Genomic DNA, 25,189 nt, shown 5'->3' on the forward strand with positions numbered 1-25,189 from the left:
CTTTTCTCTTTGGAACTTAAACCCACTGTTACCGTTCACCCCTCTACAAAGGTGCGACTGGGGACTATGTTTGGCTGGGTGTATTTATACCGTGCCACACAGGTGGGTCTGGTCAGCGTTGATTACCGCTGGGAATTCTGGGGCTTGGAGTTCTTTGCTCCAACTCCACCAGCTTTCCTACTTTGCTGGACGGGCCCCCTGCTGGCGGCAGGTGGTACATGCTGCCTGCTCACACATAGAGCTCTATAGATAGGAAGGCAGGCAGGCTGTGTGGGAACTCTTTCAAATATATGAAATATGTAAAAAAAAAAAAAAAAAAAAAAAAAAAAATATATATATATATATATATATATATATATATATATAAATGTGAGATACATATATGTGATGTACTGTAATTCACAAATCATCATAACTTGAAATGCGTCTTTTATATTTTAGCCCACTCTTCTTTGCAGAATTGTAATTTGTCTACATTGGAGGGTAGGTTTACTATTTTATCCACTGTGTGCAATGTGCAATGTTTTTTCTGTCCATGTAGTAAGCTGCAAATTTTAGCTGAGCTAGAAGGGTTTTTTTTCCAGCCAACAATATTGGGCTTACATCAAAACCAAATTGGGCTTCCCAAATGGGCTCCATTGTTCCAGCCCACCAATCTCACATGGGTCTACCTAGGCTTCATGTGCAGTGTACTACACAGATAGAGCCCATGCTTAAACCCCTCTTGGTCCAATCCCTGGTGGAGTAAAGTGAAGCCAACATGGAACCTGAATACAAAACTTTCTGGAATAAGTTTAGAAACATCGTCCTTTGAAAAGTAAAAGACTAAAAGAAAATTTTCTACATGCTTATGACCTGATATGCTACACGTTGTTAACATGTACATAGGTTTGTTAATTCTACCTCCCCCCTCTGTCTGGCTGCAAGCTACTAACTGATTCTCAGAGTCACTTGACCGTGACACACCGTAAAACCAAAAATTCAATTAACTAAATTGAGGAAACTGATTACCTCAAAATATTTGTGTCCAAAATATTCAAAGTGAACAAAACTTAAATATTTTTTGTATACCAAACTTTATAAACCTAATTACATTGTACTTACATTTAATGTTCTCTTAACTTTAATGATTTTATTTAATTTGAAGTTTGTCCTTTATATTATCCTTAATATTTTAATGTTTCATAGCTACATAAATAACATTTAACACAACTCAAAATATTGTGAACTTGAGATCCATTTAAAAATATTTAAACATACATTTATAACATTATTAAACATATACCATTGTATACCATCTTACAAAAAAAAGATCAGAAGATACAGAAATCTGTCTGGGTTTGGCGGTTGCCAGGAGTACAGTACTTGTCTGACTGCATTTTGCCAAGTGTAAAGTTTGGTGGAGGCGGGGTTTATGGTGTGGGGTGGTTTTTCAAAAGTTGTGTTTGGCCCTTTAGTTCCAGTGGAAGGAACTCATAATGCTTCAGCATACCAAGAGATTTTGGTCAATTTCATGCTCTCAACTTTGCTGGAACTTTCTGTTCCAACATGACTGCGCACCAGTGCACAAAGTAAGGTCCATAAAGACATGGATGAGCGAGTTTGGTGTAGAAGACCTTGACTGGCATGCACCTCAACCCAACAGAACATCTTCGGGATGAATTAGAGACTGCGTGCCAGGCCTTCTCGTCCAACATCAGTTTCTGACCTCACAAATGTGTTTCTGGAAGAATGATCAAAATGTCCTCCTAAACCTTGTTAAATGTCTTCTTATAGTGTACATTCCAGTTTAAATTATTGCATTTAGTGGCCGCTTTTACTTGAAAACTGTGAGCCTTGAACATTTAAGCTTCTTTAACTATACAGCAGTTTTGATTAAAGCTAGAATAATTTTTATGGGTCTATGAGGGAATTAAATGCAGGAATGAAATTATGCCTTTAAGCTCTGTCACAAGATGTTCTTTCCATTTCCTTGCTCTGTCTCTGCGTTGTGGGGAGGAATGTCCTAAGTAGGGGACTCTGAAAAACTGGAGGTTAACAACTGTTCAAGTGTTCTTCAGGTTTGCTTGGGTGCACCACAGTTTCCCAAACCGTCTGTCCCCCTTTTAATCTCACGCATGAAAAGCTTACCTTGGTGTGGCAAGAGTATAACACAGAGGGATTAACATTGTGCAAAAAGAGTGATTTAAACGCTTTGTCTTTTGTAAGATTAGTTTGAGGTTGTGCCGAAGGCTTTCAATCTCAGAGCTCAGCTTAGCTGTGGAGTTTCCTTAGGGGAGAGAAGCTTTTGTTGGTTAGCATACAATGGCTGTGTAGCTGATTAACTAAACTTAAAATGTGATGTGAATATTCCTCCCCTGCTCAGCCTCATTAGCTCATTTAGTGCCATATCTTACAGGAGAATGTAAAGTCAAAGTCAGCTTTATTGTTTGCTTTATTAAACTTACATGGTTAAACAATAAACATGGTGCAACAATAAACATCTATACATTTAAATACACATTAAACATACACATTTTTGTATGAATAATAGAGCGCCGGGCTATCGATAACAGGGTTGTGGGTTCGATTCCCGGGCTCTGTAAGCTGCCACTGTTGGGCCCTTGAGCAAGGCCCTTTACCCTCTCTGCTCCCGGGCTCTGGAGTTGGCTGCCCACCGCTCTGGGTGTGTGTACTCACTGCCCCTAGTTCACTAGTGTGTGTGTGTGTGTTCACTACCACAGATGGGTTAAATGCGGAGGACACATTTCACTGTACAGTGACAAATACGTCCACCTTTACCTTTTTCTTTTTTAAGTATCGGCCCCTGAGGTCCCTGAAATGACACAAAAAGTAAAGTGCTATATGCAGCAGATCTGGATATGGTCAGTGCAAATATAAACAGTAGTGCAAATCGGAGCTTATAGATCTGGATATGGTCAGTGCAAATATAAACAGTAGTGCAAATCGGAGCTTATGGCTTATAGTGACGTGTGCATAACCAGTTTTTGGGTTTTCCGAATGAGGTTGGTTATGTTTATGTCATGGAGGGAGGGGAAAGAGGTGCTGACAATCTTTTCAGCTGCTCTCCCGAAGTACTCACAGGTCCTGCGGCAGGATGCAGTGCATACAGTGCGGTGAATACTGACCAGCTGCAGTGATGCTCTAAATAGCATCTCTGTAGAAAGTGCACATGATGCCCCCATCATGTGGGGCTTTGGCTCTTCTTAGCTTACAGAGGAAGCTGGTGCTGTTGAGCTTTCCTGGGTTTCTGGTGACAGTGATGCTGAGTTGTTGCTCCAGGACAGGTCCTCTGAGATGTGCACTACCAGGAACTTGGTGCTGCTCACTCTCTCCAATGCACTTTTGTTGATGGTCAGAGAAGCATGCTGGGAGTGCATTTTCCTGAAGTCCACATCAACCTCCTTTGTCGTTCAGAGAGAGATTGTTCTGTCCACAGCACAAGGCCAGTTGGTTCACCTGGTTCCTGTGGTTTGTCTCATCATTGTTGCTGATGAGACCTACTACAGTTGTGTCATCCGCAAACCTGATGAAAATGTTGGAACTGTGCAATGGGTTGCAGTCATGAGTCAGCAGAGCGAATAGAAGGGGGTTCAGCACACATCCTCAGGGACCCCCCACGCTCAGTGTGATGGTGCTGGATGTGTTATTGCCGACCCGTACTGCCTGTGGTCTCCCAGTCAGGAAGTCTAACAGCTAGTTAAACAATGAGGACAGATGTTTAATGGCATCACTGGTCAACGATTAGACCGATATGCAAACTGGAAGGGGTCCAGAGGGAGACAGACTTGATGTGTTAAATGACTAGACACGTGAAGCACTTCATAAAGATGGGGGTGAGTGCCACTGAACAGTTGTCATTAAGACTTGGGGTGGCGATGCTTTCTTTGGGATAGGGATGATGGTGGTGGCTTTAAAGCATGTGAGGATGATGGCCTGACTTAGCAAGATATTAAAGATATGCGTGAAGACAGCTGTTAGTTCCTCCGCACAGTCCCTTAGTTCCTGACTAGGTATATTGTGAGGGGTTTTCCAGGCATTGATTTTGTTAAATGATCGCTTCACACTGACTGATCATTCAAACCATCATGTCATGGCAGAGTGCTTATGTTATCTTCCACACTTTATGTGTGTATGTAGAACACACTACTTTAAATAACCAGATATTAATTTCTTGGGCTTCCTCTTATGTGATGATGGAATATATATAGATTTAAGAACAAATGACTGATTGCCAAGAATAAGGATGTTGAAAACTCTCAACCCTTTCCCAAGGCACTGGGCCTTATTCTGAAACCAAACTAAAATGGTTCAAGACGATCCTGAGAGGATCCTGAAGTTTAAAAAAAAACATAGCAAGGAATAGAGGATTAGAAATCAGCTGATATTTACAGCACAGCCTCAACTGAAATCAAGAGGCTTTCATTGTCATTTCATCTGTGTTCAAGATGAAGCATAATGACATTTTCCAGAACCAAGATGCGACATAAAGCAGCACATTACTATGAATGACAACATACAGTGCAGTTTGCATTGTTTACGCAAATGTGCAAACATAGAAACAACAGTTACACAGACAGTTTATAACAAATATGAACATAGCAATTTTTGAGGTAGAAGAATACATTACTTCTGTTAATATATTGTTTAATGGAAATGTAATAGATTTTCTTTCTCTTTTTTCAGCTATCTGTCAGTTGATGTTTCTCTGAGGAGGATAGAAAAACATTCATTTTATAACCTGAGGAAGATCACACATATGTAAGTCCCTTAATATTCCTTTTACTGGAATACACAGAATCCTCCACATTTATTGGCACCCCTCATGGCACCCCTCATGTGTTCCTAGGCTTCTGATAGACAATATAGGACTGCATATTCATCTTTTGTTACACGCAAGACCCACTTAGAGGGTTTGTTGCCAAAAAGCTCTAACCTGGTCTCATCTGATCAAAGCTCACAGTCCATGTTGAAGTCCCAGTACTGCTTTTCCAGGCAGCGTTTGAGCTTTTAAGTGAGAAAAGGCTTTTTTCCGTGCATGCCTCTCAAACAACTTGTTGGCATGTAACCACCTCGTGGTTGTTATGGAGACTTTGTGAGCCCAAGATGCTATTCTTTGATGCAATTCTCTAACAGTGAGCTTTGGAGATTTTTTTTCCTTCTCACTGTGCATGGTGGCGAGATAAACTTGCATCCTCATTCAGGCTTGTTTGCCACTGTTTTAGTTGTTTTAAACTGGTTTATGATTCTTCTGACTGTAGATATGGGCTTTTTCAGTGGAAAATGTAGGTAAGTAGGTAATTTTCTTGTAGCCATGTTTTCTTGTCTTTCCCATGTTGATGGATAAGAAAAATAGGCCTCTGTGTCATGTCATATTTATACCCCAAGGAAATAGGAAGTGATGAATTAGTGATTAAAGGTTCCTAGATCTAATCATCTTAATGAACTACAGTAGAAATGACAGACATGCTTTAATTACATCTATTGTTAGGGGTGCCAATAATTGTGGAACAGGTGATTTTATAAAAAATAATTAATTCTTAGTCTGGGATATTTTTTTGTTGTATTCACTTTAGTAAAAGGTTACATTTTCTACCATTTTTAGTGTGAGATGCTTCTGCAATAAATAAAAAAAATATTTTAACACTTTTAACACATCTTAAATAGGGGTGCCCAATGCTTGCCATCTTGTCAATAGGTTCTTGTGCATTTGCTCCAGAAGCTCCAATTCTGCAGTACTTCTCTACAGGGACAGAAGTCGTGTGCGCATGGGTCCAACTTAAAGTGCTATATTCATTTATTAGAAGCCTTTAGACGCATAGTGTATGCATAGGCAGCAATGCTGTACACATTTAAACTTGGTATGACAAGTGTTTTTAAGCAACTGTCATTTGAATGTTATAGCACTCTTTGGTACTGCAGTGGCTCCAAGGTTGAATAAGGGATACTTGTAAATGCCTGAGACGTTTTGTAACATTTGGTCTCAGTGTTTTTGGAGCGTTGGAGGGCTTAAATAGCTCCCCTAGTAGAGAGTCCATACCTAGATGCACAAATTCAAATTCATGGATATTGAACAATTCTATACCTGAAAAGTTACAAAATTACATTACATTTACAAGCTTTTGTTGTCACAAAGCAGTTTTACACAATCAGTAATAAGTAAAAGACATGAAAAATATAAGACCCTCAGTGAGCAAGCGAACAGCGACAGTGGCAAGGAAAAACTTCCTCAGAGCTGGAGGAAGAAATCTTGGGAGGAATCAAGATTCACAAGGGAGACCCATCCTCCTCTGGTCAGAACGATTTATAAATTATTGATAAAAGTCACCGTCATCTATATAATATGTCTATAATAGTCATGGTGTAGTATTAATATAGAATATTAAAATATATAGTATATTAGTATAATCATTGCAGTGATGGTAAGAGTAATGAGTCATTAGGCAGGTGGCAGTTGCAGGAGGGTGTGCAGCTGGTCTGGCATTGGTGATGGGGAGCCTGGTGGTCGGACTGGTGGGTGACAACTGGTCTGACGCAGGTGGATGGGACCCCAGCTGATGTGCGCAGATCCCATAAGCATGCTCACAAATCTGCTGGCCCAGACCTGTTTAAGCACTGAGAGTGCTTAAAGCATGCGCTAGTCCGCTAGCTGGAGTCTTTGCAGACATCTTCAACATGTTACTCACTCTCTCCGTCATGCCAGTGTTTTTTTAAATTGGCCACCATTGTCCCTGATCCAAAGACAGCCAGCATTACCTGCTTAAATGTTGCTTTAACCCTCATCAGAAGCAAGTGCTTTGAGAGACTGGTTAGAGACCTCATCTGCTTTTCAAGACCATATTTTAGTCCACAAACAGCATTCTTACATAGGTGAGTGTTGTTTGTGGACTACAGTTGAGCATTCAGCACCATCATTACCTCAAGGCTTGACATCAAGCTCCAGGATCTGGGGCTGAACAGCTCTCTGTGCAGCTGGATTATGACCTTCTTGACAGGACAACAGCAGGCCCTCAACACCAGAGCCCCCCCAAGAAAGAAGCTTGAAAGAATTGGAGCCTGCTCCTGTACTCCCTGTACACCCATGACTGCAAAGCACAGCTCCAATGTCATAATTAAATATGCTAATGACACAACAGTCATGGGCCTAAATGCCAATAATGATGACACACTGTTATAGGTTTTTTAGTGGCAGATGAAGACAGAAGTGGCTGGTGGCTGATATCAAATAAAACAAATACAATAATGATAACATTAATAATAATACAAATGAACCATGAACCAATACAATTTTTTTTGCTAAAATAAATAAAAATACAATAATAATAATACAAAAACACCACACCCCATGTATAGTTCCAGTTTTCCATACACATTACAATTAACCATCATGGTTATCTTAAGAGATCCATTATTGTAAGATATTTGATAAATTATAAAAGGTCATTTTTATTCATTGAAATAATAGAAAAATACATTCAATAACACTTTTAGAATGTGACGGTCATGATTCACTCGGTCTTACAATGACGGGAGAACACTCGCAGGGGATGGACCAAAGTGAGGAGTTTGACAACAATAAACCATAAACAAAACAGCAACAATTATGAGGGATAAGGAATAACGTAACAAAACCGTGACAAACAATACTGGGCAAAACAAAAGAACACACCTGGGGCTGGTGAGGCATTAGGGCTGTGCTAGCTGCCGGGGCTGAGCTAATACCGCTACTCCGAAACATAAACTTCCAAGCCGAGCCTGGGGAAACTAAGAATTAGGACATAAAGAGTAGCGCTAGTCAGGCGCGTTGAACTTACAAGACTTGAGAGCGTGAGGAGTCAGCCGCCAAACCTAGACGACTGATCCGGTCCGACGGTGAGGAGAGCTAGCTACCTGCTGAAACGAGCTGGAGAGTCGCTCACTCCCGGAGCTCCTGGACCCAAGCTCGCTGAACCTAAGAAGCTTGGCAAGAGATCGCCGCAGACCTGCAGTAGCTCCCTAATGGACCCTGAGACGAGAACTGCCTAGCTAGTTAGCTTTCCCTGCTAAGCTAGCTAGGTTGAAAGAGTCCTCTGTACGAGGATGGACTTTACAGACTAGACCAGCAAATCCTGAGTCTCTACCGTGAACTCAATAACCTGGGTGCATGCGATGTACTAAGAGTAATTCTCAGCAATCGGCAGCTGCCACTAGCCCTACTTAAATACACCAGCCCACAGGTGTAACACATTAACCAAACAAAGAATAGTCACATGACAAACATAACCAGAAACCAAAATGGCGACGAGGGGTGTCAACCCAAAAGTCCCTTTCAACATAAAAGTCCTTCCTTTGACGAAACATGACATGATTCATTAACATAGAGTTCATTTTCACCTGTGAGCCGCGTCCCGGGACCGCCTTTGGGGCGGGCGCGGCGGCGCGGGCGTGACAATGACTAGTATTTAAGGGAGAGCAGAGTTCAGCACTGTCAGAAATTATGTCACTCACCTGCATTACTGTATTTACTGTATACATTTATACATGTAATACTAGCCATAACTGTTTTAGAACAGATTTGCTGGTGATTTAAAAGTATTAAAATTAGAAGAGAGAAAGAAAGAGAGAGAGAGAGAGAGACAGACAGACGGACACACACACACACACACAGGGAATAGGGAGAAGAGCAGGTTGTGCTGAAACTAAAATTCTCTAACATTCGTTTCCCAACTTGTTGGCAAGTTAATCATGTTACGCTAGCTTTTAGGCTTCCATTTATGTAAGCTAACAAATTAGTCTACTCCTTTTAAGCCCTGTAAGCTAGCATTTGCTAGCATTAACTAGTGTTAGATTAGCTAGTCAAAGGCTTCCTAACATAACATGTCGCTACAACCCTGATACCTTTGCATTCTCTTCTCCCCTTCCTTTTTTCCTTTAAGGCCTAAATTTGTATTTTCGAGGTGTTTAGTAATCTGCCTGGTTGGTTGTCCCTAGCATAGAAAAGTAAGCTCTGTCTGAAGTTGAGAATCTGCAAATGTATTAAGGTGAGTTATTTGAGAAGTTAAGTCAGTTCAAAATTAGGATATTTGATATGGGAAATTTTCACTCAAACAAGTCCTTTTTTTAGTTGGCTACTTGGTATGTTCTTTTGTTGGTACAAAACCAATAAGAGTAGTAAATTGTCATAAACAAATACACACAGTAATACATGCTATATATTGCATGGTGATGAAGAGGAGGAGTTGGGGTGTGGTCCTTATCCCAAACCTCAGTTGTAACTCCATTTTGCCCACCCTTGTCTGCAAAAGAGTTCTGGGGGTGTGGTGATGGTGATGGGACTCGAAGCCAGACCCCAAAAGTTCCAGCTTACAGTGAGGCAAGTTGTTATCCAATCATCTGAACCACAAGAACACTGTTAAGGGTCTGTGTGATCATTTTAGCCACTTTACCAAAGGAGCCATTAACCAGTCCATCCGCCACTTTAATATTTCTCATAAACATCACTCAAGCAACAACTGCAACCTGTAGGGAGTCGGTGAGGTCACCTTTCTCTCCTTCTCTCCTTTATATTACTGATGTCTGAAAAGTGCAAGTTTATGACAAGTAATAAGCATCAACTTCTTTATTCATGGCAAATATGGGACACATCTCTCTTCAGGTAGCTCATTTCATGCTCACCTTTTGCGATATATAACAGAATGTACATAATACAGCTGTATGGGTTCAGGAATAATTGTTTGCATCCCAGGCTCTTAGGCTCTCTTTCTTGCTAGCTTCTGGGGTGGTTTCTCTGGTGTTGCTGGCTGATTGCATTGGTGTTGCAGTTCCAAATTAATTTTAGTGTCAGTATAAACTCAGGACTACCTTAAAATAACTTCCACCTTAAAATTCAGTGCAACATAAATTCCACCTTAAAGGCAGTTCCACCTTTAAAAAATCATTCTGTGTGCTGATCCTGCTAAGTATTAAACTGTAGCGCTATGTTAATTGAAGTTCCACCTTAAATTCAGGGCTACCATGAATGCAGTTCCACTGATTTTACACTTAGTTCCAGTGTACGTTTGACAGGAATAAAAGAAAAAAATATAGTTGCTAAAGCAAGGCACAACCATAATGATATAAAAGTGAGATAACAATATAGTGTGACTGTAATTTACACATCAAAGATGTGTGATCTCTCTAGCCCCTGTGTCTAGTCTGCCCTCAGCAGTGCAGTTTAGCACTTAGCACTTAATGCTTGGGTTTTCTGTTTCACTCTCTGAATATTCTGAAAAAGGAGGATCAAATATAAGAGCCCTTAATGGGAGACTAGTGTACAGCTAATCTGTCCACAAAATCTCATGCTAAAACATGGGTAATGTTTGTCCCTGGGTTCATCAGAAGCAGGCTTGTAACCTTCCAAAGGGCATCTCTCAAGCCGGAAACCGTTGATAGGCTTGTGTAATTGTCAAGAAAAATGATATGTTATTATATATACTGGTTTATGTTATACATTTAAATCCTTGAAAAAATAAATGTAAAAGAAAGTGCTATATTGGTACATGTACATTATCCATTTAAATAAAAAATAAAATAATTAAACCTTTTTTTCGTTGTTATGCAAGAATAAAAAAATGAAATCATAATCGAGAATCATAAATCATAAGTCTTAAATGTGAAAATTATGATTTTTGAATCCCTCAATATTGTCCAGCCCTTCTATACATCTATATACACTTGTTTGTAATGAACACTGTTTAAAGGTGTACATAGTTTGCACATTGTTTTTACTTACCCAAATGTACTACTGCTCATGTTTGTTTGGATATAGCATATTCTTGAGTGCCTAGTCATTTTACTGTTACATATTTTGTTCATTGTTACATTGTTTTTAGCCTTTTTAAAGAAAGGGAATTTCTTACAAAACAAATCTACCAAAATCCTTAAATGTAATGTAAAATGTTTTAATAATCAGAAATCAAATGTTTATGTGGAGCGTCATGCACATCTGACTTTTTATTGATACGATTCTTTTGAACCTGTTTGGTCTAACAGTAACGTTATATGAAGTAATAGTGTAGTCTGTAAGACAGTTTAATTAATTGCTTATGAAATTCATCCCTATGAAAGGCACTGTTTCTTTTGCCCTAGCACTGCTTAATTTTCTGCAGTCAACTCAGGCTCAGTCAATCAATGAGTCAATCAATGAACCATTATCATATAAAGGAAAGTTTCCTTTCTGGAGAACATGGATATTATCTTCTTCCTCTTCTTAATGAGTTTGAAGTTGGTTTCTTATTCATCAGCTTTCTTGTTCATATTTACTGTTAAATAGTGATTGTTCAAATGGAAAATTTGAACAATGCAAATGCAGAGACAGGAATACAGAGAAAGTGCAATTTATTAGAAATATAGATTTGTAATTAACTACAGCCAGTATTCTTAGTTATTGTGTTTTTTACCCTTGTATTAGGTATCAAAAATGGCCAACCACCAGTGCTGGGGTGACTCGTCAATTGCAGGAATACATTGTATAATGTGCGTCAGCCCTATTGACAAAACTCTATTGTTTTTCTTCTTTCTCCAATGAAAATATTACACATACCAAAGCATAAGTTGCACAGACATTAAAACTGCAACAGTCCTCCCTTCCGCTACTCAGGTGCTTGAGCTCAGCCCGATTGCCTGAATATGGACTTCATGTCTCCTACCCTAGTGACAATATTCTATTTTCTCCTGAAAGCCTTAAGAATCATGTTGCCCCGCCCACTTGTTTAAGATAATTTGTATAATAGAAAAAATTATTGACCACACAAGAAACTGAACTTTAAAAATTATCAAAAACTATTGGAATTTCAACACTGTGTAGCTTTCAGGCTCATATGAGTGGAGCTCATATTGCAAAACTTATACACCTCTAGAAGGGTCATTAGACGAAATTCGGTGAAACTGCATTTGCAAACAGTTTTTAGTTGCTAACGATGAAAAACATGGCCACCATTTGCCAACCAGTAGTAGATTCTTGATAGCCTTTGAATTAACCAGTTAATTGAGTCTTGTAGTGGTAGTGTGCCAAGCTTGGATTTACATACACCACTGGGAGGCGCTACTGTTTGAAAACATACATAAATAAACTGTAAAAGAAAGTGCATTTATGTATCATTTATGTATCTTCTCTTCTTTAATACTTAAAACACAATCTTTTCACTTTATGGAGTTATGTAATACACATGTGGACAAAATTGTTGGTACCCCTCGGTTAATGAAAGAAAAACCCACAATGGCAACAGAAATAACTTAAATAAATTCTATGAAAATGAACAAGTGAAAATCTGACCTTGATTTTGACTCATGCTTCAACAGAATTATTTTAAAAAAATAAACTCATGAAACAGGCCTGGACAAAAATAGTACCCCTGAAAATAATGTGACCAAAGAGACATGTTAAATCAAGGTGTGTCCACTAATTAGCATCCCAGGGGTCTACAATCTTGTAATCAGTCGGTGGGCCTATATATAGGACTACAGGTAGTCACTGTGCTCTTTGGTGTGTACCACACTGAACATGGACCAGAGGAAGCGAAGGAAAGAGATGTCTCAGGAGGTTAGAAATAAAATTATAGCCAAGCATGTTAAAGGTAAAGGATAAGACCATCTCCAAGCAGCTTGATGTTCCTGTGACAGCACATATCGTTCAGAAATTTAAGATCCATGGGACTGTAGCCATCCTCCCTGGATGTGGCCGCAGGAGGAAAATTGATGACAAATCAAAGAGATGGATAATACGAATGGTAACAAAAGAGCCCAGAAAAACTTCTAAAGAGATTAAAGGTGAACTTCAAGCTCATGGAACATCAGTGTCAGATCGCACCATCCATCGTTGTTTGAGCCAAAGTGGACTTCATGGGAGACGACCAAGAAGGACACCATTGTTGAAAATAAATCATAAAAAAGCTTCTGGGAGAATGTCCTATGGACAGATGACAAAAATGGAACTTTTTGCCAAGGCACATCAGCTCTATATTCACAGAATGAAGCATATCAAATAAAAACACTATCCCTACTGTGAAACATGGAGGAGGCTCTGTTATGTTCTGGGCCTGCTTTGCTGCATCTGGCACAGGTCTTGAACCTGTGCAGGGTACAATGAAATCTCAAGACTGTCAAGGAATTCTAGAGAGAAATGTGCTGCACAGTGTCAGAAAGCTTGGTCTCAGTCGCAGGTCATGGGTCTTGCAACAGGATAAGGACCCAAAACACACAGCTAAAAACACCCAAGAATGGCTAAGTGGGAAACCTTGGACTATTCTGAAGTGGCCTTCTATGAGCCCTGATCTAAATCCTATTGAGCATCTTTGGAAGGAGCTGAAACATGACGCCTGGAAAAGGCACCCTTCAAACCTGAGACAACTGGAACAGTTTGCTCATGAGGAGTGGGCCAAAATACCTGCTGAGAAGAGTCTCATTGACAGTTACAGGAATCGTTTGATGCCTGATTGAGTGATTGCCTCAAAAGGTTGTGCAACAAAATATTAAGTCAAGGGCACCATCGTTTCTGTCCATCGTTTCATGAGTTTATTTTTTTAAATAATTCTGTTGAAGCATGGTTAAAAAGCAATGTCTGACTTTCATTTTATTAATTTTCATAGCATTTTTATTTATTATTACTTTTGTCAGATTCAAGTTATTTCTGTGACCATTGTTTTTTCTTTCATTAACCGAGGGCTACCAACAATTTTGACCACGTGTGTAACTGAAAGTTTGGGAGAAGGACCACGGCCAAACTCCTCCCCTCCATTACTACGCACAATACAACCATTCCTCTCCCTTCTCATTCTCATGACGAAAACTTGCACTGACGATGCTGTGCCCGCCTTCTCTGCGTTTTGCCCTCCTTCACTCTTGCTGCTATGGACCTCAACATTACTGCCTTGGATGCCGAGTTCTTCTCGATCAACCAGCGCCTTCTTTCTCCTGCCCCTCCTCGTTCTGCTCCGGCTCAGGTTGGTTGTTTCCGTCTCGGCCACTCCTGATAGTGCAGCATCATCTGGCTCTTCCCGTCATTGACTGTCATCAAGCTCTGGGCGGTTCTCCGGGACTGCAGTGTCTCCTTCACTCATTTCTGCATCTGGCCTCCTTAGGTGGTAAACAACTCGCTCGTGCAGCCTCTGTGGCGCTTCCCGATGATGTCACACCTCCAGCACGCTCCTGCTGGGATGACTTCACCGAATCTGCTAGGCCCCCTCCAGATGTGGTTTCACTGCCCTCTGCTGTTGCTTCTGGATCAGTGCAGCCTAAGTCTGTCCCTGTCTCTTCTGTCTTCTTTCGTCTCTTTTCTTCTCTCTTTATTGCTCCTTCTGCTGGTGCTGTTCTCCTCGCTCCTTCAACTTCTCTACCTTAGTCGTCCTTCTCTCTCCCTCAATCGTCCTTCCCTCTCCCTCTTCCCTCACCTTCGGTCACAAGTAATCCAAGATTTTCGAAACTAAGGCCCTCTGTTGGTTTCTGTTCACTGTATAAAAGCCTCCTTTATTCTCCACCTTCTTGGTGGTTTTCTGGCCATCAACACCCCCTTCTGTGCCCCCTCACAGCTTTCCTGCACCTTTATGTCACCTTATGATTCCCCTCTCCAGGGAAAAGACCATGGGCCCTTCATCCGTAACCCCCGCATGTCCAGCTCTTGGCTCACACTGCCCCTTCTACCGGCTTTGACTGTTACTACAGTGACCACTGGTTCACCTCTGCCTGGCCTGCACAGTTGTTCACCTCTCCTGACACTACTTCAGCCCTCTGGGAGCCATATCCTGTTGTCACCACTTGTTTCTTATGGGCACGAGTAGACGGGAAAGCAATGCTAATACACCTAGATAACTCTGCTGCCATTCATATAAATCGATAAAGGCCGATCTAGAACGCTATCGCTCACACCCTTCATCTGTTCTCAACTGTCATTCAATACTACACCATACATTCTTAGAGACGTTTATGTCTTAGGCTGATCAAATGCTATTACTAATTCACTTTCATTTTAATATCAGAGATTCAGATCCTTAGCGCCCTAAAGCAGACCATTGGCCCATGTCAGTGCCTCCATTTTCCAATGCCATACTCTACCTAATCCACAGATAGGACCTCCAAGCACAGGATACCATCCACTCTGCTATTCCCATGCAAACGCTGCCAACCTACTGGACTGGCTGGAAAACCTTCCTGAACTCTGTCTGAACATTGCCTCAAACAACCTCTATATAACTACAGCCTTCATCACATCATCCAGCTCACCGATTCCTACCTTAAAAGAGTACTTAGATGCCATCAATTTCACAAATTCATAACCAGCTTACTTCATTCTTCCTCCAACCACCAGGTTTGCTTCTCAAAGAATTCAAAGTCAGAGCCTCATCTTAAACCCCAACAATACCCTGTCACTTCAGACATTCTATTGCACTACTTAGACACTCAGCTCTGGTGGCTTCTTAGCAGTTACCCTCCTAATAATTTCTCAGGTCATTCTTAATAAATCGGCAATTCTCAGTGACCACAGGCTAAAGCAACTGTAAACTAGAACTTTTGGGGTCTGGCTTCGGGTCCCATCCGCTCGAAGCCCCCCAGAACTCCAGCCCAAATTTCAAAATACATATATATGGCATGTCCAGTATATCTATTTATCAAACATGTGCACACAATCTCACATGTTAATTTAAGCAATGAATCTTAGCTGTCCTAGCAACCCTATACACTTATACACACAAACACACACAGACAAATACACAAGATCAGAATACACAACACAGACATGGGCAGAGTAGATGATAGTAAGATTCAAATCATACACATCATCATATTGATACATGTATGCTGTGGTGAGCAAGAATGTACACATTGTGTTCATACAGTGGAGCTTATATTGCAACTATCATGCATATACAGCTCCAACTCCAACGTGCTTTGTTCTGAAACTTCACAGGCATGTACCATAGGGGGGGTTGTAAACGTTTGGTTGGAAAGTTGGAAAGAGGTGGAACTGCATTGCTAGGTGGCGCTATAACAAACAAAAAAACTATCAGGAAAATGTGTATGTTGGTTTTATGTGCTATGTACTGAATTAGAACCTATGAGCCTGACATCATATTAAAAAAAAACAATCAGATACTTTAGAGCTTTAGAATTGGCCAGTCACCAAGAAACATGATATATGATACATGATATAATCTCTACTAATATTTCCACCATGCCAGGTATTAGCCACTGCCATTGCTCACATTTTAAAACACTGAAACAAATTCATGTCTCAGACCGCTCACATAACACCATAGTGAACTTGACAAAAATGCAAGTAATTTACTAATAATGACCTTTTTTCCAGAAATGTACATTGATTGGAAAAGACACATTTCAATCTATTTTCCAATTTATATCTGAAAATCTTATGTCTTAGAGCAACTTATGAAGAGTCCAGGTAAAAAATTATCAAAAAACTCTTGAAATTTTAACACAGGGAATCAACAACATGCCAATAATAACTCTTACAGTTATACTGGCATACCTTTTCCAACTGGGACCAAATTTGACAAATGGCATATCCCCCAACTTCACATTCCTGCAGCCCAGAAAGTCCCCTATGCGTGAGGAGCAGTAGTGAGAGGGGAGCACAAAAACCCAACCCTCTACTTTTACTGCAATAAGATGCAATAAGAGAAATCATCTTATAGCTGCTGTGTTGGTTATGCAGCAGCATGTTAACCTGGGAAAAATCCCACGTTTGCTAACTGTTTAACACATGGGCCCAACCAATACAAGGTGGCATAGTAGCTCACCCAGTTGAGTGTCAATATTTCAACCAAACCAACCTGTGTTCATATCCTCTGCTGGGTGAACTCATTACAATGATGTTTTTTATGCCCCACGCTCCCCTTGGCAGACCAGTATTCACTTGCCTGGCATACTATGGCACACTATCTTTGCATCTTTGGGCAGGATTCCTAATGCTACTGTCACATACCAGTAATATGTAATATGACTCAAATGTTGCTCTGGATAAGAGAATCATCCAAATGCCATAATTGTAAATGTTTAATGATTTGCTTGAGTGGAAATATTAGCAGTCAACAGTTTAGCAGTTTTGTAAGTCATACTTCTCTTTACCCTTATGTTTTTCTATTTAATGATTATTCTGAGTTTGTTTTTTGTAGAGAAGTAAGAAACACCAGACGTCTGACAGTCATCGATCATGAGGCTTTCAAGGATCTCCCAAATTTAAAGTACTTGTAAGAAAACTATTCATCATCTTTACATTTTTATTTCTATTTGAAAAACATGATTTCCCACTATTGAAGCAAAGGTAGCCATGCCACTTTAATCATGAATAAAATTTTATGTAACTGTAAAACATTTGTATTCAACAAATGCAACAAGAATGCAAGAATGCAACAAGTTGAAGGGTTTTATATCACATGCAACAAGGTGGGCTATATGACAAAATCTGTTAAATTTCCCTCACAACATACTCATTGTGGATATTGTCAGTCTGCAGGTTTTATACTAATAAAACATGCAGACTGACAATATCCACAATATGTAGTGTTCGATATAGTTAAGTCTACATGTTTTTACTTATAGGACTGATCAGTGTGGTGATATTTACATTTATGTGATAAATTACATTACAATAATATTGTAGAGTAAATCACTAATTAAATGAGTGGGAACATCATAACTTCCTGATGAAAACTGCATGTTTTGTCACATATAATGTGATTAGTCATCATAAATTGTAATATATTACATTTATGCCATATTGCCCCCTAATGTGATATTAATGATATACTGTTTGCACAAAAAAAATCTGTTTAGATTTTAGGTTCTTCAGAAAAAGAATAAAATATAATTAAAATAATATTTTGTTCATGCACCTATAAATGCACCTTCAGTTATTAACCACAAAAATGCTTGCAAATATCTGTATATTTGTGGATAGGACCTTATTCACTTGCTAATATTGAAGTCTCTAATAACTCTAATAAGTTACACATTACACAAAAAGTCTCTGATTATTTTGATTATATATAAATTATAGTAATACTGATATGTAACTATACATGTTTAGAAACTCGTTTTCATTAATGTAATTTCAATAGTTAATAGTATATTAAACCTTACACAATTACACGTGTAATAGGGTGAGATTAAAATTGTCTAAACTACTGTTTTTCCAGCAAGACTTCTCATTGTAAGAAGTGTTACCTGCAGTTACACTAAATTAAATCACAGTGGCACAAAAATCGTACTAAACTTGAATCCTTTTGGAAGGAAGAATGAGTGACAGACATTAACAAGCTGTGATACTTGCAAAAAAACCTACTGTAACTACTGACCTTGCAGCTTGCTATCAATTTTTTTTCATTTCCTTTCGGGAAATCGGGTTATCTTTCCCATGTGGAAAAATGGTGCAATAAGAAAAACATTAACAATATAATAGAAAACAGTGTATGTAATTTAAAATCTTAAAGATCCTGCCGTACATGGAAGGCAGGGGTGTAACCAACTCAACCAAACACACCCAAAGAATAAAAAAGATAACAGATGCCCAGCAGAAAAGCCTTTACCTGGTTTAAGTAGTCTAAAAGAAAAACAAAACATATAAGCAAAATATGCTAGTGAATTTCAGCAGGGGCTTATGGGTTAAATTCAACATAACTAAATAAGAATAAATTGTTACTATTTAACATAGCACTTAACATTTATATTCTGAAGTTACATTTTTGCATGGTGATTGTGGACATGCTTAGGTGGCTGCATTGTGCAGTAAGACAATGAATGCACAGCACATGCACTGATTGGTGAGTGCATGCACATACTTACTTAATTTACTAGGCTAAATCTGAGACTTCAGGACTTCAGGCAGAAGTATAGGGAGGGGTAAAGGGGAGGGGCAGAAATAAGACGTTACAGAAACAGCCCGTGGACACAAATTTATGCCTTAAGTTATGTCTTTGCCTAGCTGAATTACACAATCATATTTATTTAAACATCTGATGAATTCATTAATAACATGAATAAATTTACTGTTTAAAGTAATATTCATTTTCTTTTTAAGCATTTACCTTATTTCTTCTTAGGTTTGTCCAATCTCAAGTCAAGTCAAGTCAAGTCAAGTGGGTTTTATTGTCATTTCAACTACATACAGAGTACACAGTGAAATGAAACAATGTTCCTCCAGGACCATGGTGCAACATAGACAGTGCATAAAAAACACAAGTGCAACACAAAAACAACAAATGCGGACAGACAACACAACGCAGTACAGACAGAGAATAATAAATAATTGCCGGTAGTGTGCCAATTGTGCAATGTGTAATAAATAGAATCCTTACAGGTGTACTCAGAAACCATACCTTCCTTAAGCCCAAAAGCACAGACTACAGTATACAAGCTTTTAGATTTGTTAAAATGTACCTAAAGAAAATAAAGTAATCTGGGGTTCTTTCAGTATGTGATAAGATTACCATCCAGCATTATGCACGTTCAATATGATCCAACAGTTTTTTAACTAATCAAAGCAGGATGACTTGACTTGCTTCTACTATTTAATATATGCTACCTATAGGCCCACACCTGATAATTTGGCATTGGCATTAGCTGCTAATGGATACTTGGCTACAGCTAAGCTATGTGATTAGGTATTCACATTTCATTAGATGTAGAACAGGTTATACATAGCGATCAACAATCAAGTTACCAGCTTACTTCCAAGCTGATATGGGGGGGTTTCATTGGGCTAACATGTTTGCTAGCAGATGCATATATAAACTATAGCCAGAAGCTTTGAAACTTGCTAGAATACATGTGCTCATTGCATTAAACTGAAAAGTGATCACTGACTAACTAGTAAATAAAATACAACAAAGTGGTAGGCCACGTAAAATGACAGTGGGGTCGTGGATGTTGAGGCGCATTGTGTGCAGAGTTGGCCTACTTTCTACAGAATCAATCGCTACAGACCATTGATGTGGCACAGATTAGCTTAAGAACAGTGCACAGAGAGCTTCATGGAATGGGTTTCAATGGCCGAGCAGCTGTATCCAAGCGAAATGCAAAGCATCGGATGCAGTGGTGTAAAGCACACCACCACTTAACTTTGGAGCAGTGGAGATGTGTTCTCTGGAGTGACGAATCATGCTTGTCCATCTGGCAATCCGTTGGACGAGTCTGGGTTTGTCTGACTGCATTGTGCCAAGTGTAAAGTTTGGTGGAGGGGGAATTGTGGTGTGGGGTTGTTTTTAGGAGTTGGGTTTGGCCTCTTAGTTCTTAATGTTTCAGATATGCCATGCATCATGATAGCATACCAAGAGATTTTGGTCAATTTCATGCAAGTTGTCTTGTTGGAATAGGAAGGGGCCTGTTCCAACAATACCCTTCCTGTTCCAGGAAAGTTGGGAAACCCTTCCTGTTCCAACATGACTGCGCTGTGGGATGTCACCAGTACACAATGCTTTGTGGACCTGGATGAGCAAGTTTGGTATAGAAGAACTTGACTGGCTCTGCACAGAGTCCTGACCTCAACCCGATAGAACACCTTTGGGAATAATTAGAGCGGAGACTGCGTGCCAGTCCTTCTTGTCCAACATCAGTGTCTGACCTCACAAATGAGCTTCTGGAAGAATGGTTAAAAATTCCCATAAACACCCTCCTGTTGGTGCAGTCTCACCACCCCCCTTCTCTCAGTTTCTCTTTGCGAGAAAACTAGAGCGTAGAGAGTGCAAAACGCTATGAGAACAAACAAAAGAACTCTGGTACTTTAAATCCCCAGTAATTTTGTAGCTGGGAATTGCAGAGAATTAGATGCAGGAAAACCATCGGTTTAGCCAAACGTGTTAAACATAAAATTATGGATTAAGACCTGTTTCACACCATAAATCACACCATGTTTCAAAACATGTTTACAGACCAAAGCACAGGTCCTGCCAACAATATGTTTATCACCTAAAAGAAAATTCTTATTTAAGTGTTTAAAAATGTGAGCAGCACCCCCAGTGGTCAATACATGCCATGCTTCAACTGGTAATAGAGAGTCCATACCTGGAGATACACATTATGTTTCGTGGTGATTGGCATTCTAAGGCTGTCAACTTTCTCTTGAAATATTTTTTAGATAATTATTAAAAATAGAAAGTTCAGGTTCTTGAGGTTCCGATGATTTATGTATGTCAGGTTAATGCAACTAATGCTTCTCAATTTATCACCACAAGTGTCTGGGGTTTATCCCAACCCAATTTTAAGAAAATCAGATTAAAATTCTAGGAAGAGTTCTAAAGAGTATGTGAAAATATGAAAAACTCAACAATTCCAATATAGCCATAAACTGAAAATACATCTTAGGACAAGTACACCTGTGAAGTCACCTGTGGAGTTTTTGAATATGGTAAGTTGCACATTCCAACCAAAATGGAAAACATGTCTCTTGTTAAGCGGAGTAAGATAAAGGCAAGTGATTTTTGTCTTGTACGATGAATCACATTCCTGCAGCCCTAGTCCCCTAATGAGCAGCTACCCCCTTCTCTCTATCTAACTCCAATAATGTGGCTTCTGTCTCAGGAATGCTCCCATACTGTTACAAATGCCTCTGGCCCACATCTCGGAAAACATGATGCCAATCACATTTACCTTCGGCCAAACCTAAAGACTAATTTAAAGCCTATTTTAGTCTTAAGTGAACATTACTATATATAGGTTTCATAGATCTTAGGACTCTCTATAACCACATTTATGTAATCATGACTAGGCCGTTAGTAACCTTACATAATTTGAGGCTAAACAAACCAAGCATCACCAAGATGTATCCAGTTCCTGTTTTGGTATGGTGTAAATCAAGTAAATTAATTGTCCTGTACTATGTCCCCTATTCCAGTAAGACAGTGACCAGTTTACAGCAAAAGTTACACAGAAATGGTTTAAAAATAAAAAGAGTAATGTTCTGGAGTGTCTGAGTCAAACCCCAAACCTCAGTCCGATGGTTGGACTTGAAAATGGCTGTTCACACCCAAACATCAAACAACTAAGCTTAAGCAGTTTTACAAAGAGGAATGGAGTAAAATGTAATGTCCAGATGTGTATCCCTGATTGAGACCTATCCACACAGACTGTGCCACACAATGCTGTGATTGTGAACAAAAAAAGCTACAAAAAAATAATTCTACTAAATACTGACTTGAAGGGGGTGAATAATTATGCAATCAATTATTTTACTTTTATTTAATAGACATTACTTTAGGGAAATGTTTTCACCTTGAAATTAAAGAATTTAAAGCTTTTCAAACAAGACAAAAATTGATAAAAGCAATAAAACAGGAAAACATCCAAGGGAGTAAATACATTTTATAGGCACTGTATACTTAAAACATCTGAATAAATAAGATGAAATTGAGGTGTTACTTTACTTTGTTATATTACTTTCTTTATTTAAAAAACACCATATTTGTAGTTAATAATTAAGCTAGCACATTTCAAAATCTAAGCCAAAAATATTAGCTAACACTCCTTTTGAGGTTTGTGTACAATATCAGTTTGTACAATAGCAGTTGGTAGTCAGCTTAGGATATTAAGTCAGTCAGAGGTCATGTATAGTTGTGGTGGTGTAGACCTCTCACTGGCTTAATGTCCTAAGCTGACTACTTTATCAACAGCATGTTGTCTATATAATAATATATATATATATATATATATATATATATATATATATATATATGTGACTTCAGTATTTCTTGTTGTTAAAGCAAGTAAATTATGCTTGCTGTTAGCCACTTGGTGGCTAATGATTTGTTTTCTTCTGGTCCCACGAAGATTAAGGACAAAAAAAAAAATAATGTTACCCTTCTGGCTCACCTTTAAACACCTGGCTGTTATTTTTGCAGAGGTTTGTTCAACACTGGCCTTACCATGTTTCCGGACCTGACCAGGATCCATTCTGATTATCCACTATTTATGCTGTAAGCTTCCTTAAAAAGTTTCTATAAAAATGATGAATGATTCATGACCCTAGTGTCATGAGTGTTATTATATATGATATATATATTTATATTAATATATGAAATGAGCTGCTTACAAAAAAATACCAATATATTTCAAATAATTTTCTATTCTTTCAACGCATTTCTGTTCTTTTTAAAGAGAAATTGCTGATAATCTTTACATCACTGAAATTCCTTCCAATGCATTCCAAGGCATTTCCAATGCTGTACTATCACTGTAAGTACAGTGTTTTTTCCCTATTTAGTTTTTCACTTTTTTCATTTTCTCTTTTTCTATTTTTTTCAGAATGGCAATTATTTTCAGTGCTTTTATTTCTTTAAAATGATTGATATTGTTTGAATATGTTTTTTAAAAAAGGAACAGTGTTTTTTATAATGCAGTAATTATAATACAATGAGTATATGTGTAAACCATTATATTATATACTATATATTAATAGAAATCTATATTTAAACTATATATTTATACAGTATTTTATAAATGTGCAGTAAGTTTTGTTTTTTTACTTGATTGAGTGCACAATGGTGACTACAATGTAAACATTTATGAATTTATATATATGAATATCTTTAGCATTGAAATAATTAAATAAATGCTCACAAGTTTAATTAATATTGTAAGTTAATGTTTGTTTATATTGTCTATTTTTTATCTAACAGGATGTTATACAGTAATGGATTTACTAAAGTTCAACACCATGCCTTCAATGGAACAAAACTAGATGCTGTGTAAGGTTTTGTTTGTTTGTTTTTTGGTCTTTTTGCTGCTCTTTTTTCCCTCTGATTATGGGGCCCTCAACTCCGGGTATGAAATAACTGCTGCCTTCCAACTACAATAACCTTTTATAGCTTCAAAGAATACATTTGGACAGCTCACTTTATTTCCTTTTTTATTAAGTGCAAGACTGATCCAAGTACAGAACAATATTTACTCCTCTACCACACGTATGTTAGATTTAGAGATTATAAGATACGTTTTAAATATAAAATAAAGCTGAAAAAGTTCAAACCCACGTATAATTGTACTGAAAGCTCCAGGTCTAGTGAAAAAAATAATATAAAAACTGTAACATTGCTTGCCATTCCTTTGTAGATACCTCCACAGAAACAAACAACTCACAAGACTCGATGAGAACACCTTTGCAGAAATCACCAGTGGTCCAATGCTTCTGTGAGTATCCATTGTTTCAGTGCATATTATGTATTTTATTAATTATTTTGAATTCAGAGCATATAGAACCTCTTGAGCACAGATGTTTGTGTTGCAGTGCATATAAAAATGAAAAATAGTTAATTAAATATTCCTACAAGTTTGCAAACTACCTAAGAAAAAAAAGCTTCTTATTATTCATCAGCAGCAAGGATGTCCTAGTAAGAGAAAATATCCCCTGACATTTCTTTTTTAATCATTTAGATCTTCAGAACCTAAATTAGATGATTCACAACAAGTACAAGTATAAATGAAGAGTAAGAGTAAAAACACTTTGTGGTCATAGAGCAAGTGCAAAAATAATACATGTCCTTGCACCAGGGGTGCAGAAACCGTATTTTTGGTTAGGGTTTTCCTCCTTTTTTTCCCCTTCTCATTATTAGGGATCCAAGCACCAAGGGGGTCCAAGCATGCACTGGAACCCTATTGAAATTGTTTGGAATTTTCTTACTATTATTACTTACAGTCATGCCCGAAAGTATTCATACCCCTGGCAAAGTTTGACTTAAATTTACTTTTATTTAACCAGAAGTTATATTTTTGCCTTGAAACGACACAGGCATCTCCCAGGAGATAACACGATGATGTACAAGAGGCATTATTGTGGGAAAAAGTATTTCTCAGCTTTTATACACATTTGAACAAAAAGTGGCATGTCCAAAATTATTCATACCCTTTGAAAACTGTCACAGTATATGGGAAAATCCAAAGTTCTATACCATTCCAAATAGTCCAAGCTGTTTTAAAGCATCCTAATTACCCTGATTCATTGGGAACAGCTGTTTTAATCAACTCAACAGGAGAAAAACAGCAGCTCTCTGCAGTTGGTTTGTGGACAGTCATGGCTAAGACAAAGGAGCTCACTAAGGACCTGCGGCTGTGCATTGTGGCCGCTCACAAGTCAGGAAAGGGCTATAAAGCCATATCAAAATGTTTTCAAGTTCCAGTGGCTACAGTGCAAAGTATTATTAAAAAATACAAGAAGTTCCGCACTGTGGAA

The 25,189-nt window shown here is 38.5% G+C and overlaps 1 protein-coding gene across 2 annotated transcripts in view; it reads left to right on the plus strand.

Moving 5' to 3' along the window:
- The window catches only part of tshr (thyroid stimulating hormone receptor), a 61,154-nt gene that overhangs the window by 20,060 nt on the left and 15,905 nt on the right, over positions 1–25,189 (plus strand). The window contains exons 3-8 of one of the 2 annotated variants that reach the window (XM_072679759.1): positions 4,687–4,761; positions 17,145–17,219; positions 22,863–22,937; positions 23,119–23,196; positions 23,640–23,708; positions 24,073–24,150. In XM_072679759.1, the coding sequence (XP_072535860.1) occupies positions 4,687–4,761; positions 17,145–17,219; positions 22,863–22,937; positions 23,119–23,196; positions 23,640–23,708; positions 24,073–24,150 (450 nt within the window). The remainder of the gene's footprint in view (positions 1–4,686; positions 4,762–17,144; positions 17,220–22,862; positions 22,938–23,118; positions 23,197–23,639; positions 23,709–24,072; positions 24,151–25,189) is intronic. The other variant, XM_072679768.1, reaches the window with a different exon arrangement.

The sequence above is a fragment of the Salminus brasiliensis genome, chromosome 1 (assembly GCF_030463535.1).
Source record: "Salminus brasiliensis chromosome 1, fSalBra1.hap2, whole genome shotgun sequence".
Lineage (NCBI taxonomy): Eukaryota > Metazoa > Chordata > Actinopteri > Characiformes > Bryconidae > Salminus > Salminus brasiliensis.